General features: G+C 40.9%; 1 protein-coding gene across 4 annotated transcripts in view; it reads right to left on the minus strand.

The window, feature by feature from the left end:
- Positions 1 to 17719, minus strand: part of zzef1 (zinc finger, ZZ-type with EF hand domain 1) — a 149512-nt gene that overhangs the window by 12945 nt on the left and 118848 nt on the right. For all 4 annotated transcript variants that reach the window (XM_055657837.1, XM_055657836.1, XM_055657838.1 and 1 more), the window contains 3 exons: positions 13595 to 13763; positions 13015 to 13113; positions 11977 to 12142 (listed from right to left, as the gene is read on the minus strand). In XM_055657837.1, the coding sequence (XP_055513812.1) occupies positions 11977 to 12142; positions 13015 to 13113; positions 13595 to 13763 (434 nt within the window). The remainder of the gene's footprint in view (positions 1 to 11976; positions 12143 to 13014; positions 13114 to 13594; positions 13764 to 17719) is intronic.

The following is a 17719-nucleotide window of genomic DNA, read 5'->3' on the forward strand; positions in this document are numbered from 1 at the left end:
AGAGGTGAATGGGGTGGGAGTAGAAAACAGTTGCTTCTGGAAAACCCTATTTTGTAACTAGTTTCAAAAATGACTGTTTACTTTGGACCTAGCTGAGATGTGATCGATTCTGACATAAATATTTCATTTCAATAAATGTAATTATGGAAAAGACAAAACAAAATTGGATTTCAAAATGTAGCCAGTGCTATGTGTAAGAGATTTGGGCAGGAGAGATGTGTAAGAGATTTGGGCAGGAGAGATGCGTAGGCAAACATATCTGGTTATCAGGTTCACATCTTCATGCTCACGAACTGGTTGGCACAGGAATCATTGCCTATTAATCGCCACCCCATCGCACACGTGAGTTCAGTTTTGGCTGGAAATCCAATTTGTCAAATAATAAAATCAATAGAGGAATTTACAAATGATTTAATGGTCTGGTCCGTGTGAATGAGATAACCAACTGCACCGGGGCTCTCCCTCCGCTGTTGTGAAGCAAATATGAAACAGAAAATGGAATGCCTTCTTTTCATCAAAACATTTTGTTGTACAGGGCATTTTATAATAAGTGCCACACTGTCTTCTGATTTAGAGAATATGTACTTCCTTGGTCGCTTCAAGGATTTGGAAGTTTACGTACGCATTAAACATATGTGGTAAAATGCAAAGGTGAAAAAGAACATCGAACAGTACAGCACAGGAGCAGGCCCCTTGGCTCACATTACCCATGCCAAATGGTGCCATGTAAAACTACCTGCTCATGGTCCATATCCCTTTATTCCCCATATATGTTTGTGCCTTATCTAAAAGCATTTTAAATGCCACTATTGTGACTGTCTTTGTCACAACTCCTCGCAGTTCCAAGCACCCATCAGTCTCTATATAAACAAACTTGCCCTACACATATATTAAACATCCCCCTCTCATCTTAAAGTTATGTTCTCTATAATCTTTGACTTCAAAAAAAGGTTCTGACTATCTATCCGATCCATGCCTCATAATTTTATATACATTTTATCAGGTCTCTGCTCCAACCTGCCCTTAAGCATCTAATCCATCCTATATTCTTGTAAAGTTTATCAGCACCTTTTCCAAAGCACCCACCTACTTCCTGTAATGGGGGCCACCAGAACTGCATATAATATTCCAAATGCGTCCTTACTAAAATCCTATGAAGTTGCAATATGACTTCCGGATTTTTATACTCAATGCCCAGACCCATGAAGGCAAGCATACCATAAACCTTCTTTACCATTCCATCTATCTATTTTGCCACTTTCAGGGAGCTATGGACTTACGATTGTTAAATAGTCCATGGAAACTATGTTGGAAGCCAAAAATAGGCTCGATTTCCACCCCCCTAATGAATCGCTGTAGCTTGGCATAGAACAAACAAGCCTCGTATTGGCCATTGTTGAACAAATGCCACCCAAATCCAATGCTAAATACGTAATTCAAAATTAGCTCCCTGCTAGTTATTTTACCAGAGCCACGTTCTGGTGGTTTCATTATCACTCCACTTGAGCTTCCAAACTCGATGTGTTGCCATTATGGTACAGCAGGAGTGCTACACGATCAGTAACAATATTAGGTAGAAACAAGCAGCAGATGCTGGTTTATACTAAAGATAGAAATAAAATGCTGGAGTAACTCAGCGGGTCAGGTAGGATCCCCGAAGCAAAATGATAGGTGACAATGCGGGTCGGGACACTTCTTCAGACCAAAGCTCATTGGCACATTTAAGTAGATATAAAAGATAACATCGCACTACTCTAAGAAATCCAGGAAATGTTCTGAAGCCCATGGCAACATTTCTCATTTGAGCAGTCTCCAAAAAAAAAAACATAAAATGGAAAAATTGGTTAGTTTACTTCTTGCTTTTGACATACTGATCCCAAGAATACAAACAGAAAATGTTTTCCAGCATTTGCAGTCTTTATTTTCAATTACTGTTCCTTGGAAGGGATTTGAGAGACTGCGGGCACTGGAATCTGGAGCAAAATCAAATTGTTGGAGGAATTCAGAGGGTCAGCAAGCGTCTGGCGAGGCAGAGGTAGGATCAATGTTTTGGGTGGAGAATTTCTCCTGCAATTTCTTCTGATATTCTTCAGAAATGTTTGATTTTGCAATATGACTAGGCTTCAAAAGCACTGCACTGGCATCAAAGCAATCTGATGTCAGTGAAAAGATCTGTTATAGAGTTACTGAAAGCACCAGTCATCGTGGTTGCTCATCTCCATGCACAGCAAATGTCACCTTCTGCTTTTTAAATCAGGTACTTTTCCCACTTGTTGTGATCAAAGTTTAAATCTTTCACATTCCTTTTCGCAATATTTTTTTAAATGGAGGCTTAGCTGTGGGTTGGACTACCTCTCAGTCACAAGAGGTAGTCTGGACATAATAATAACCCTAAATGTCTACTGACTAAATAAAATGTTCATTCTTCTTATTGTCCAGATGATTCACAGGAATTATTCATCATCGCAAATGCAGCACACATTAATTTCATAGCATAAACAGGGTCAGAGCATTAAGTAGATTTTTAAATTATGCTAATCCTTAAATTTATAAACTTTCCATTGCACAACCTCTTGAAAATGTTCAACTTGCAAGACCTTCACAGTCTTAGCAACCTTACACATTCCATACAACAACCCAATTCTTGTTCAATTGCTGCTTCTAACTGCTCCAACACCAGTCCATTCTAAATGCTGGTCATCATGGGGAAAGAACCACCTCCTGAAATCAGTCATAATGCTAGTTCACAGGAGTAAAAAAAATAAATTAGTTTGTTTCTCTAAGTTTTATGCCCAAAGTGCACTGACCTAAGCATTGTACAGTTTGGGCATAACATTCACGACGTGGGTCTGCCTATGTCACCCATACCACCTCTCCTTCCTTCAGCTCTCTTGGTTACTTGATTACTAAATATTCTATGGCTTGATAGATTTTGTTATATGGAGAACAGAAAGACTGAATGAAAGCAGGAAAGGAGAATCTCTGACAGATTATTCTGATTGTGGAGCTTCTGTCCACATCCTCCGCATATATCTAAACAGATATGGTGAGAAAGTGCAATTTCAGAGCTGGACTGGCATTTGGGGAATCAGAAGCAGAAATCATTCTGCCCACAGTAAATACTTGCCCCAGGCTTTGGAGCTCCCACTCACAACGTAATTAAACTAGTGGCATGATGAAATACAAGCTATGTTCCTCGGACTGTGATTTCTCTGACTCCAAATGGATAGGTACAGCATCACACAGCAATCCCAGCAGGTCAGCGCTCCACTCTTATAGGTATGGTACAGGTTTGAATTGGCTGGAGAACCATTGCAAAATTAAACTTCTAAACTGGCCTTTACCATTGAAGCCCCTGTTCAAAATGTCCCAGGAGAAAAGGCTCCCAATGGTCCCACAGTCAGTTGACTTGTACCGAAGAGTCACAGAGCTATGCAGCACGTTTGACTAGATTTAAAGGGGTAAGGGCCAAATGCAGACAGCTGGTGCATCTTTGGCTGGCATGGGCAAATTGGGCTGAAGGGTTGCACGAGTCTATACCTCAGCATGCCAGGCAGCATCATTGGAGTGAATGGATAGGCAATGTTTCAAGTTGGGACCCTTCTTCAGAAGACTTCTTCCATAGCACCCAGTTCCATCTGAAGAAGGGTCCTGACCTGAAATGTTGCCTATCCATTCTCTCCAGAGGTATTGCCTGACCCGCTGAGTTACTCCAACACTTTGTGTTCTATTCAAGGTAACCAAGATAGATTGTCCAAGAGGGACAAAAACATGCAGTGCCTATTGGATAAATGTGATGTCATTCACTATGGAAGGAAATAAATGACTAGATTGAGAAGCGTGGATGTACAAAGAGACTTGGGTGTTCTTGTACAACCGTCACTGAAAGCAAACAAACAGGTATAAGTGAGGACACACGTGAACTAGAGGATCAGCATCACATATTCCACTTGGGCAGCTCACAGTCCAACGGTATGAACAGTAATGAATCTTCCAAGTTTAAGTAACAGTAACACTCTCACCCTTTTCCTTCCCTCCTCCCTCATTCTTAAGAGCCCCCCATCACGGCAAGCTCAATTCCCCCACTATCCCACCTGTGCTGGTCCACCTATACCTCTCACTTTGGCTACACATTTCGCCTCTTTCCTCTGCTTATCTGGCATCTTTGTGTATCCTTTGCATCTCTGGCCTGTGTTCATCCAACTACACCATTCCTTTCCTGTATCCACCCATAACTTGCAAGGCTTTGTTCACCTGCATCTCTTTTCCAGCTTTCTCTCCCCCCCTCCCCTTACCACCATTGTTCTGAAGAAGGGCCTAGATGTGAAATGTCTCCTGTCCATTCCCTCCACAGATGCTACATGGCCCATTTAGTTATTCCAACACTATGTGCTTTGCTCGAGATTCCAGCATCTGCTGTTGCTTGTGTCTATGATATTTCCTTTGTCTGCCACTTTAATTCTCCATCCTACTGCCACTCAAGACGTTTGATCTGTGGCCCCCTGTACTTCCCAGTGAGGCCCAACACAAGCCTAAGGAACTGCACCTCATCTTCTGTACAGGCACGTCACAGCTTCTGAACATAATAATGAATTCTACAAGTTCAGGTAACTCCGTTTCTTGATTTACGCTGGTTGGCCACCTGTGATAGTCAACTCTATTCTTTTCTCAGGGAGTGGAGGGTGTGCCCAGTTTGTCTTGCTGTGCATGTACTCCTACTTTACATTGCACAACTCCCACATTCTTTAGTCTATGTTCTCACTCTCTGACAGCTCCAGTGACTGGACAACCTGATTTAAAGTTTATCTCCATGGTCTCCCTGGTTTTACACTGTCAGAGATATTCTCCTCCCCCAAACACCCTGCAGCTTAGGCAGCTTTGTTTTGTCGTCTTCCCACTTCTGATGAACGGCCTCCAATCTGAAGCATTAGCCAGGTTTCCATTCCCACAGAGGCAGCCTGATTTGATGTGTATTTATAGCAGGCCTTAAATACAGTTTGAATTTGGAGGGTGGCATCGTTGCGCAGTGGTAGAGCTGCTGCCTTACAGCGTCAGAGACCCAGGTTCGATCTTGACTACGTGTACTGTCACTGCGGAGTTTGGACATTCTCCCAGTGACTGCGTGGGTTTTGTAAAGGTGCCCTGGTTTCCTCCCTTTAACTTGGCATCGATAAAAATTGTAAATTGTCCCCAGTGCGCAGGATAGTGCTAGCGTACGGGGTGATCGGCGCAGACTCAGTGGCCCAAAGGGTATCGCTAAACTAAACTAAGCATTTTGTTTTAGTCTTGTAAAAACTCATCTGAATTACTAATATTAATAGGAAAGGAAATCTGCCTTCACTTCCTTTGATTGACGTAATTCATGCCAGAAACTGTTTCTTTAAAAAACTAAAAAGAAAATTGGACTGCCCATGCGACGGCAATCAAAGTACATCCAGCCCAATCAACTCTGCAAGATCACCCTTATACCAATGGAAAACAAGCCAACTAACAGCCAGATTCACAGAATCACAGCTTGCTCTAAAATGCACAGTTGTGGTCATGATGCATATTTGATACACCAGACCACATGGCAGCTAAGGTCCAGAGATGAGGCAAAAGTGACTGGCCCTAACATCAAGGCTGCGTATTATTAAACGTGTCTGGCATCAAACAACCTTAATAACATTAAATTTGACAGAATTCAATACAAAACACAATATGAGGCAATTAATGCACAGATGAAAAGGGAGGGGGACGTGGGGCTAAGGATAGGCAGAGGTGAAGAGATGGGTCTTGAGGCGGGACTGGAAGATGGTGAGGGACACGGAATTGCGGATCAGTTGGGGGAGGGAGTTCCAGAGCCTGGGAGCTGCCCTGGAGAAGGCTTAGTCCCCAAAACTGCGGAGGTTGGACGTGGATGGAGAGGAGACCTGCTGATGTGGATCTGAGGGGCCGTGAGGATTGGTAGGGAGAGAGAAGGTCAGTGAGGTATGGGGGGGGCCAGATGGTGGAGGGCTTTGTAGGTGAGGATCAGGATTTTGTAGTTGATCCGGTGGGAGATGGGAAGCCAGTGAAGTTGTTTGAGGACTGGAGTGATGTGATGCCAGGCAATATCTGAATCATACCATGACAGAATGATTCCACGCATATCTGTAACCACAAAATATTCAAACATTTTGTATTAAATCAAAGTGATTTATCATGGAAATATAGCCGAGCCAATGAAATGCAAACCCCCAAAAGTAGGCCAAATATACAAACACAAGAGCCTAACAACACAAATCAGAGAGATGTGACAATTGGCAAATTTACACACAGAAAGTCAGAAGGTTTGTTTTCTCATCACAGTCTAATCATAAAGTTGAATCAAAACGCAATGTTCCTAGTTTCCACAAAACTGGAAGCAAGAACAGAATAACGAGCATTGGCACAAAAGCTTTTTTTTATTTCCAACAAAAATAAAATTAAAATATCCTTTGGATGCAACGTGCAGGTAGGTACAACATCTTTCATTCGCTTTCTCCCTAAAATAGCTCTTCCTTTTATGCCACCTGTGATAGCTAGCTTGCCATATCTGATTTATGGTAAAAGGACACAAAGTGCTGGAGTAACTCAGTGGGTCAAGCAGCATCTCCGGAGAACATAGATAGTTGACATTTAAGGTCTTCCAGCTTTCTCCCCCCCCCCCCCCCCACCCCACAATCCGACCTGAAAGCTCCAGTCACCTATCCATGTTCTCCAGAGATGCTGTCAGGCCTGCTCAGTCACTAAAGCACTTTGTACATTTTGTGTAAACCAGCATCTGCAGTTCCGCTCTGGCAGGACTGGCAGTTCAGTGTCCAGAGGTACAGATGCGATCGGCATGATAGAGGTGGAGGTAACAAAAATAATGGAGTTGTGCTTTTGATTAGGGAGCAAAATGATGATACTTAGAGGGTATATTTTTGACAGATTATCCAGTGAGGTTCAATGTATGGAATTTAGAAATATGAAGGGGGTTTTCGCCTCTAATCGTTGTAACTTACTCCATCTATCTTCCAATCACCCTCCCCCCCCTCAACTAAATCCACCTTATCACTTGCTAGCCATCGTCTTACTCAGACTTCCTTTTGACAGTTTTGTACTGCCATCTTTAATTAGTCCAAAAAAAGGGTCCTGGACAGCAACATTGTCTAGCCAATCCCTCAACAGATGCTGTTTGCCTCACTTTTGTGTTTTGCCCTTCAGGAATATTAATGTAGGAGTACACTTAAGAGGGAAATCAGGAGTGTAGAAAGAGAACACGAGAAAGCTTAGGGTAAAAGAAAATCTAAAGAGATTCTGCAAGTATATTAAGAAAAAGTGGGTAACGATCAAAATTAGGAACCCTTAAGGATCAATGTGGTCATTTATATGTCGAGTCACAAGAGATGTGCAATAATGAATATTTAATAGTCTGAAGAAGGGTTTTAACCCGAAACGTTGCCTATATCCAGCATCTGCAGTTCCTTCTTAAACATGAATATTTAATATCTGTATTTAACATGAAGGTGGTCATGGAAGCTGAAGAATTAAGGGAAAGGAGTGGTGATGTATTGGAACATAACCATATTACAACAAAGGAGGTGCTGGTGGCTTCAAGGCATATTAAGGTTGATAAATGACAGTCTGATCAAGGGTAGAATATTGTAGGAAGCCTGGGAAGAAATTACATGGGCCCTGGCAGAGATATTTCCATCATCTTGAGCCATGACAGAGATACCGGAAGACAATTACAACAGATAGTGCAAGAGAAACATAAACAGTGTATGGTGTTACAGCTACAGAGAAAATGTACATAGAAAGAAATCCAAGTCTCTGGAGATAGACATATTCTGATTCTTAGTTGAATGAATTGTCAGCTTAAACACAAGCAAACATCCTGCTCTATTTAAATATTCAAACACGTTGATATTCCCTCACAACATGGCATTGTTTGGATTATCACAACTACATATCGAGAAATGAAATAAAGAAAAAAAAAATTAAATTGGCACTATGAAGGCACATTCACTTTAATACCCAAAAACATTGCACAACATGCTGATAGAGGAATTAGCAAAAATCTTAAAATCGGTAAGTCAGGCATCGAATCAGAGCCACAACAATTTAACACAACTCTGTGGAAACACATGCTTCCACAGAATTGTACAGCACAAACAGGTCCTTCAACTCACGGCATTCACGTTGACCTTTCTGCCAATCTATGCTAACCCTATTTACCCGCATTAGGTGCATATCATTCTACACCTGGCGGATACATCTGTCTGAGTGTCTCTTGAATGTAGTAAATGTATAGGAAGGAACTGCAGATGCTGGATTACATCAAAGTTATGAATAAAATGCTGGAGTAACTCAGCTGGATAGGCAGCATCTCTGTATAGAAGGAATAAGTGACGCAAGGTCTCGACCCGAAATGTCACCCATTCCTTTTATCCAGAGATGCTGCCTGTCGTGCTGAGTTACTTCAGCATTTTGTGTCTATCTTTGGTAGTAAATGTACAGTGCCCTCCATAAAGTTTAGGACAAAGACCCGTCATTTATTTATTTGCCTCTGTACTCCACAATTTGAGATTTGTAATAGAGAAAAAATATCACATGTGGTTAAAGTGCACATTGCCAGATTTTATTAAAGGCCATTTGTATACATTTTGGTCTCACCATGTAAAAATGTTCACCATAATGTTTGGGACACAGCAATGTCATGTAAATGAACGTAGTCATGTTTAATATTTTGTTGCATATCCTTTGCATGCAATGACTGCTTGAAGTCTGCGATTCATGGACAACACCAGTTGCTGGGTGCCTTCTCTGGTGATGCTCTGCCAGGCCTGTATTGCAGCCATCTTTAGCTTAGGCTAGTTTTGGCGGCTAGTCCCCTTCAGTTTTCTCTTCAGCATATAAAAGACATGCTCAATTGGGCTCAGATCAGGTGATTGATTTGGCCATTCAAGAATTGAAGTGAAGCCATGTGTCCCAAACATTTTGGTGCCCTATATAAACACAGCTGTAATTTCTACATGGTGAAACCAAAATGTATAAAAATGGCCTTTAATAAAACTTGACAATATGCACTTTAACCACATGTGATTTTTTTCTATTACAAATCACAAATTGTGGAGTGCAGAGGCAAATAAACAAATGATGGGGTTTTGTCCCAAACATTATGGAGGGCACTGTATCTGACCAGTGAACGTATTTGAACGTACTAGTGTTTTGTAACTTTGTAACATAATATCCAATTTTTATATTCCAGGCCATTATCTAGGAAGCATAGATGCCATATGCCCCCAACTACCCGTGTTGCCACTTTCAAATGGGGCAACACCGTGGCGCAGTTGGCAGAGCTGCTGCCTCACAGCGCCAGAGAACCAGGCTCGATCCTGACATCGGGTGCTGTCTGTGTGGAGTTTGCAGATTCTCCCACTGATCACCTGGGTCAGATCCCCAAAACGTGTAGGTTTATAGGTTAATTGTTCTCTGTAAATTGCCTCTGGCGTGTAAAAGTGGACGTGAAAGTGGGATAACCAGAACTAGCATGAATGAGTGATCAATGGCCGGCGTGGTCTCAGTTTGCCGAAGTCCCTGTTTCCATGCTGCATCTTTCAATCAATCAATCAAAATAGCTGGCTCCAAACATAGGAGTAACATTCAGGACTATTCAAATAAAACTTACAGAAATAGATTGCACTGTAAAAATGTACGGTATGGCTATGAATAGTGAAAAGAAACAAACATTGCCCTGAAGTTCCCAATCCAAGAGCACAGCCTAGTGGCAAGTAGGAGAAACGTTCAGCAAGGCCTGGGCGATGAAGAAGAATATTGCCAGTGAAACCATCGGGAGATGTAGCATTGAACCAGGTGCTTTGGCCAATAATAAAGCCTTGATTTTCACGCTTATCCTTATTCTCCTCACATTCCCATTAACACCATTCGTCCTTCCAATCCTATCGCTCACCAACTTCACAATTTACAGCGGTCAAATAGCCTAGATTCTCGCATGTGCTTGGGATGAGGGAGGAAACCAGAGCGCCTGGGTAGGGAGGGATGGAATCCCAAGCAGTCAGGGAGAACCTGCAATCTCTGTACAGACAAGATCCGAGGCCAGGATTGAACCCAGTGTCTAGGGCAGTGGCTCTACCCATTGAGCAACTGAGCCACCCATTTCGATTTTGATTTAAAATATCAAAATGAGGAGCACAGAGACTGCAACCACCTAAGAGTGTGGAGCATGCTGATATTAATCATTCATCTCTAGTTTCCCTTAGAAAATGGTGGTGGGTTCTCTTGAAACATGTAGCCTTTTAGTACAACCGAGGCTTGCTTAATCACTTCAGAGACTAGTTAAGAATCAACTATTTTGGCATGGCACAGAAGTTACTTACATGCCAGTTCTGATGCATAGTTTCCTTCCAGAAAGTATATTAGCCAACCAGCCTGTTTTCACCAACAAACTGACACAATTCATATTTGCTTTTCATCTCCAAATGCTTTGAATTGTATTCAGATTTTCAGCAAGGATGATTACTAACATAACATTATCAGCACATGCCCTGGATTATTTGATTCTTTATATCTGGAAATTTTTCAACTTATGTGGATTCCTTGCTGGTACAAGTTCTCATAGGCACTGACCCAAGTTCCTTAGATAGTATGCAATTCTCTAATTAGCATACTCCTTTATTTTGTTTTAAACTTAACAGCACCGTGGGAATACTTTCCACCCCATGGAATGCAGCAGTTTAGGGTGGTGACTCACCACCTTTACAGCAATTGGGGATGGGCAGTAAATGCTGGGCTTGTCTTCAACACCCACAAGCCTGAATGAGCAGAAGAAAAGGCAAGCCAAAACAGGAATCAACCATGGAATTTAACACCATTTGGCAGGTCATTGCAGAGTATATTTATAGAATCATAGAAATTCATCGTGTTCCTCGCATACCTGAGAAGAATGCAGTCTAGAATGATAAGAGACAACACGCCTATCACATCAAGTGGGGGTTCAATGCTAAATCCATTGCTAAATGAAATTTGAGCAGACCAGAAATTTGGTCAATCGTGAGAAGTATTTGTCGACACCTTGAAATTCCCATGAAGGATTTCCAGTCTGATGCATTAACTTAGCATCTCTCTCCCCTGACCTGCTGAGTGTTTTCAGCATTCTCTGCTTTTCTTTCAGATTTCCAACAACTGCAGAATTTTCGGATATTGATATACTAAAATTCTCAGCATGCTCATTTAGCATGTTGATAAGTGACCAGTTTTAGGCTAACTGGATTAAACTTGTTAAAGAGCCTCAAATGTATACATAACAATAAAACATCAATGAACGGATTGCAATGTCCTATTTAATCTCAGAAAGACCCAAGTTAGGTGTATCCCATTTTAAAAGGTTCCACACCTACTTAAATTTTTCTGAATTTTCAGATATAGTCATGCAACCATCTGCATTGAAAACAGACTCTTTCCAGCTCTCTCATATGTTTAGCCAGAAGAAAGTTTAAACCTGTAGCTCCTTTACGGTGAGGGTACAGGAAGTAGGAGTGTAGCAGGGGCTGCAGTAACCCCAGGTATAAAAGTTATCACGATCAGTGGCTTTCAGCACCTTCTCCATAAAAGTGGTTCTAGAGCCTCTGCTTTGTAATTCCACTGCATTTGTTGATTAAAGTCCACCTAAGACATCAAGAAAATAGACCCTCGACTAACGCACTTGGACACATCCTCTGGACAGTCACACATGCTGGATGTAATGAAAGATGACAATTTAACTTCAGTCAAATAAATTGTTCTTGGCAGAAAGTGGAGAAAGAAATAAGTAGCCGAGCAATCCCGAGACTTGAGCTAACCGATGGACACAAAGGATCCTCCCGTCTTAACCGAAGAAATAACCAACCATTTTAATTTGTTTTGAAATAGAGGTGTGCAGTTCTGCAATTATTTTAACATTAAATATATATACAATTGCCCCTGCAATACCTGTGGGAGGTGCACTGTAATATCTTCAAAAGCAGGTGAATTGCTTTTAGTCGTTGATGCCCCATCTGTTGACAAGCCACACCCACTTGCCACTCCCAAATTTCAGTGAGAGGAAGGTGTGGCAGAATCCTCTCCTCTGACAGCATTTGCTTGAGTATCTCAAACCCTGGGGGAGGAGAAGTTATGAACAGACAACCAAAATAAATAACTGCATCCTCAAAATTCAAATGTTCACTTGTGCCGTGCAACTAATAATCACCGATCTGCATACTGTGCTGAAGAGTTGTCTTTAACTTATTAAAAGCAGTACAAAATAGCCTATAGAAAATAGCATGCCACAATCACAATGGCATGATTGTTTAATAGAAACACTAGCAATTCTAACCACCTGCTCCATTTAGTGAGGCAGTGTACAGAAAAACTGCAAAGAGAAACAAAAAATGAAACCCTGCTTTAACTTTAAAAAAAGATTGCAAACTCATCAATATAGTTTAATTGGCAGCTCTGCAGAAGATATTGAAATTTGTTTCACTACAAATGTATGGAAGGTAGCTTAGAGATACAACATATGTATGAATGGTAGTTTAGAGATACAACGGGGAATCAGGCCCTTTGGCCCATCGAGTCCGCACCAACCAGTGATCCCCTTACACTAGCACTATCCTACACACGAGGGACAATTTTTACCGAAGCCAATTAACCTACATAAATAATTTTTGGAGCGTGGGCAGAAAAACCACAGCACCTGGGGAAAACCCAAACAGCCATGGGGAGAACGTACAAACTCCGTACGGACAGGGCCCGTAGTCAGGACCCGAAGCCAGGACTCTGGTGCTGTAAGGCAGCAACTCTACCGGTGAAACATTAACAGGACAGGGAATTAGAACAGGGGGATGCGGGGAAGAGAAAGCAATGAGAATGCAAGCAAATGTATGAAAGCATATAATACTTGGGGAAAATAAAGCAAAGATTAAAGTAAAAGATGAGGAAGGAGCTTAATCAATATTCCAACCCACACCATTTTCTGCACTAACTCACCAGTCAGGAATCGCCCACGATGGCCTCCCGTAACTGTGAATTTATAACCCCAATCATTGGTGTCTAGGTCAGATGTAAACCTGTAATACAGCGTATCACCTAGAAGAAATAAAATAAACATGTTCACAAGAAGAATGGAAACATTTGTAAAAAAAATACCAAGTGTTATTGCAAAAAGACATTAAAAATGAATGGTGCCAAGCCATTCGACCTTTTGAGTTTACGGCAACTCTCAGAGAAATCTCAACAACCCCACTCCCCACTTATTTCTCTGTAACCTACTCCCTTTCATATGTTCCTTAACCACCTCCCCCCTAATTCTTCAGCATTGTCTCAGTAAGTTAAGGACAATTTACTGTAGCTAATTGACAGACAACCCATAAATCTTTTGGGATTATAGGAGGAAGTTGAAGAACCTAAAGGAAGAAAATGCAAAGTCTGTACACTTATCATCGAAGGTCAAGATTAAAAAAAACTGGTCAGGCCATCAGTAATATCCATGGGCCAGCAGATATTTAATTATAAGATAAAGGCATACAGATTTGAAATCGCGACTGACAAGAGAGTGTGAAAATTCTACCTGGAATGTCAAAGTCAATCCATTTATGTGATGATCCACTGAATGTATGCCGATCTTGTTTGTAGTCATTGCTGCTGGACATCAATAACTCATCGCAGCCATCCTCAGATACACAATGAGCATCAAATTTCACTGACAGGTAAATAGCACCAGGGATATGAACTTTATCCTGGGGTTTAAAAGAAGGAAATTGTTGGGTGCTTTGGTATAATTACAATAAAACATTCAGTACAGAAATAAGCAAATCACTTTGTAGGGGTTTACACATCACTTTCTATTTATAGCTAAGTACTGTGTAAAATATAAACACAAGGAAGTGCAGATGCTGGTTTGCAAAAAAAAAAAAGTGCTGGAGCAACTCAGCAGGTCAGGCAGCATCTCTGGAGAAGATGGATAGGCAAGGTTTCAGGTCGGGATCCTTCTTCAAACTGAAGTTATGTCAGGCAAGATGCAAAGATAAATAGTATAAAGTCATTCGACCTGTCAAGTCTAGGCCAAATCTCAGACTGATGTTCGGTTGGGCTGAAATTTCTCTAACTCTTTGTGTCTTTTTGCTGTGTGAAATGTTTGCGCAGAAACCTTATTGTATGAGTGCTGCACTAACAATTCCTTGCTCGTTGAGGTGCCTTTTATTTTATTCCTCATGTTCACATGTCTAATTATGTTCTGTTAAGAAACTATCCTTTACATTTCCAGATTTGTCAGTTAATGCAATAAGAGGTGTCGCATGAAACACTGATTTTTTTTGCTCCTCATTAATTGAGTTTGCTACTTTGACTAGTATACCACTTGGCACTTCATCTTTAGTTACAAGTTGGATGCTCGCTTTGTGAATCATGTACAATTCCCCTCTGAAGAATTTACCAAAGTGGATAGTTTCACATTACATTCCATCTTCTGCCTTTGCCCGATTGCTTAAGCAGTTTTACATCACTTTGCAATTTCTTCACAGCTGCACATTTCCAATGGCACCAGTGTGCCTTAGGGAGGATACAGTAGCATTGGAGACAGTCCAAAAATAATTCACCAGTCCAATTCCTGAGACAAGAAGGTTGACCTGTCCATAGAGGCTAAAAAAGTTGGAGTTATTTTGGTATTCTTTGGAGTTTAGGAGAATGAGGAGTGACATTGCAAAGTTCCCAACGGGGCACAAAGGGGTAGAAGTTCAGTCTTAAACGAGGGGACACAGATGCAAGATAAGAGGCTAGTCATCTAAAACCAAGCTACAGGCAACTACCACATTACAGCAATTTGGGTAATGAAAATTTGTTCCTTTGGATATCACAAATCACTACAAACAAAAACAAGAGAAAAAATTTGTCTGTTATTACATATTTTAAACATTCTGGCTTCTAGACACATGCACAGATGAGGCTTCACATCACGGGGCGGCACAATGGCACAGCGCCAGAGACCTAGGTTCAATTCTGACCTCGGATGCTGTATATGTGGAGTTTGTACGTTTTTCTGTGACTGAGTCAAGTTCTCTGGCTTCTTTACATATCCAAAAGATGGGCAAGTTTGTAGGTTAGTTGATGTCTGGAAATTGCCCCTTGTATGTAAGGTGTGGATGAGAAAGTGGGATAACATAGAACTAGTTAGATAGAGCTCTTAAAGATAGCGGAGTCAAGGGATATGGGGAGAAGGCGGAGCTGGCTCGAAAGGCCGAATAGCCTACTCCAGCACCTATTGCCTATTGTCAATGGGCGGCATGGACTCAGCAGGCCGAGGGGCCTGTTTCCATGTTGTAACTCTAAATTTTATTTATTAAATGTTCTTGGCAAAGTTCCCATGGTCTCCGTATCATACCTATCACAAGCTGCTCTACATTTTCTGTCCAACTCCATGACAAAAGTTGGGAAGGAATGGAAAAGTGTTGTAAACAGCTACAAGTAGGGATTTCCACTGTCCATTCATTCTTAGGCCTGCTCAAAATAACTGCAGATGCTGAATGTCCGAACCAAGATCCTCTCAATGCTCTTATTCATCCTTTAGTTCCATCAGTTCAGCTCATTCCACGACCATTAGCTGGAAAGAATGCTTGTACTTATGAGGATGTTGCCAGGACTTGAGGGCCTGAATTATAGGGAGAGTTCTCCAGGCTAGGACTTTATTCCTTGGTGCTCTGGAGGATGAAGGATAATCTTATAGGTGTACAAGATCATGGGGGGGAATATATAGGGTGAATGCCCATAATCTTTTACCCAGAGTAGGGGAATCAAAAAAGCAGAAGACATGGGTTTAAGGCGAGAGGGGAAAGATTTAATAGGAATCAGAGGAGCAACTTTTTCCACACACAGTGGTCGATGGAATGAGCTGTCAGAGAGGTAATTAAAGCAGATACTATAATAACATTTAAAAGACTTTTGCACAGGTACATGTATAGGAAACATTTAGAGTGATACGAGTCAATTGCGGGCATGTGGGACTGGTGCAGATGGGGCATCCAGTCAGCATGGGCAAGTTGGGCCGAAGGGCTTGTTACTGTGCTCTATGACCACGGGACAGCAGGAGGCCCTTTGGAGACTCCTCATTCCTGCTCCTCCATCCAATAAGATTTTGGTGGATATTTTATCATTCCCTCCTTTCCTAAATAGTGAGGTTGGTTTAGTTACAATCCCATCTTTCGGCATCAATAAAGAAGCCATGAAATTTGGACGATGAGAACTAGTGCATTTAGCCACCTCTTTTGAAACCCTGTGACGCAGGTCATTTAGCTTTCAGTCCCATTAATTCTTCCCAAGTGCTAATTTCTTTCGGCAACTGATTCACGCTAAAGCTGTTATTCTCTATTGTTTCTGGGAGATTTGGCGATCTTCTTCCATTAAAATTTTGTTTAGTTTCTCTGCCGTTTCCTTAATCCTCACAATAATTTCTTCTGTCTTAATCTGCAACGTTTGCTAATCTTTATGTTTTAAGTATCTACGTAAACATTTACAGCCGATTTACACATTTCTTTCCAGATTATTCCCAATTTCTACTTTCCCTTTCCTTATCAATGCCTATGCTGAATTCTGGGTTTTGCCCAATTCTTGGGGCTCCTGGTTTTTTTTGACAACATTATATGTTTCAGATGATCTACTATGATCTTTAACTTCCTTAAGCACAGCTGGAACACTTTTCCTGTGGATTAGCTCGTTCTGATCTTGCTCAATAGTTGCATTCCTTGTGTTATAGGAAAATTGTGTTAAAAAAATAATTGTGCCATTGGGGAAAGGGGGATTGAGTATGAGAGAGTTTGACACGCAATTACAATGTTTATCGCCCCACAGTACATTAAACATTAAAAGTATTTTTAATAGTTATACATTTAGTTTTGTTACATTGTTCAATAGACTATCATTGCATGTGTCAATAGAAGTGATTGCTTATTAATTTAATGGTCACCTGCAGTTAAAGTAACTGTTGTATTAATGGACAATGCTGTCTGATTACTATGGGAGGTTACATAGGAAGACATTTTTTGGATTGTTTTTATTTCAATACAATGTTTGTTTCTGCTTGTCAATCTCCAAAGTAACTCTCCAATGGTTCTCTAGTCCACGATTGACATCATATTATAACCAATTCACCACACGTATTATAAATATCGTTCCCCAATTCATGAATCTCGTTGTACCCAATTCATGGTATGGAAACACGTGTCATAACAATTCTTTGTGTCATAAACTATCTATTAATTCTTTAAATGTCAGGGATTATTTTATTATCTTTACATCCTCTTTGCAATAAAAAATAAATACTGTAAAATATTTAGGACCCAACCATAATGATTGTGCAATCATATCTCAATAACAACTTTTTGATCAAAACCATGCTTGTGTCATTAATTTCCATGTCTTGAAATGGGTGCTGTGTTGATTTGGATAAAAGGCCTGATTTTTAACTTTTTTTCCTATGATGTAACCCTCCAAATTATCTATTTTTACTTGACACACAATCCATTTGAGCTTTTTCAAAACACTGTTCTGCTTTGCAATGTTAATTTTGTTCCTCAGGCCTAGTTCCACACTGATCAAACTGATGTTCCGTTCTGCACTTTGACAAGATCTTTCTCCTCATACTGAATGAGAAGCCCAGATTTAATTTGCTTGCTTTCTATTTTACCAACCTGCTGGGTGCTCC

This window comes from Leucoraja erinacea, chromosome 28 (assembly GCF_028641065.1).
Source record: "Leucoraja erinacea ecotype New England chromosome 28, Leri_hhj_1, whole genome shotgun sequence".
In the NCBI taxonomy this organism is placed as follows: Eukaryota; Metazoa; Chordata; class Chondrichthyes; order Rajiformes; family Rajidae; genus Leucoraja; species Leucoraja erinaceus.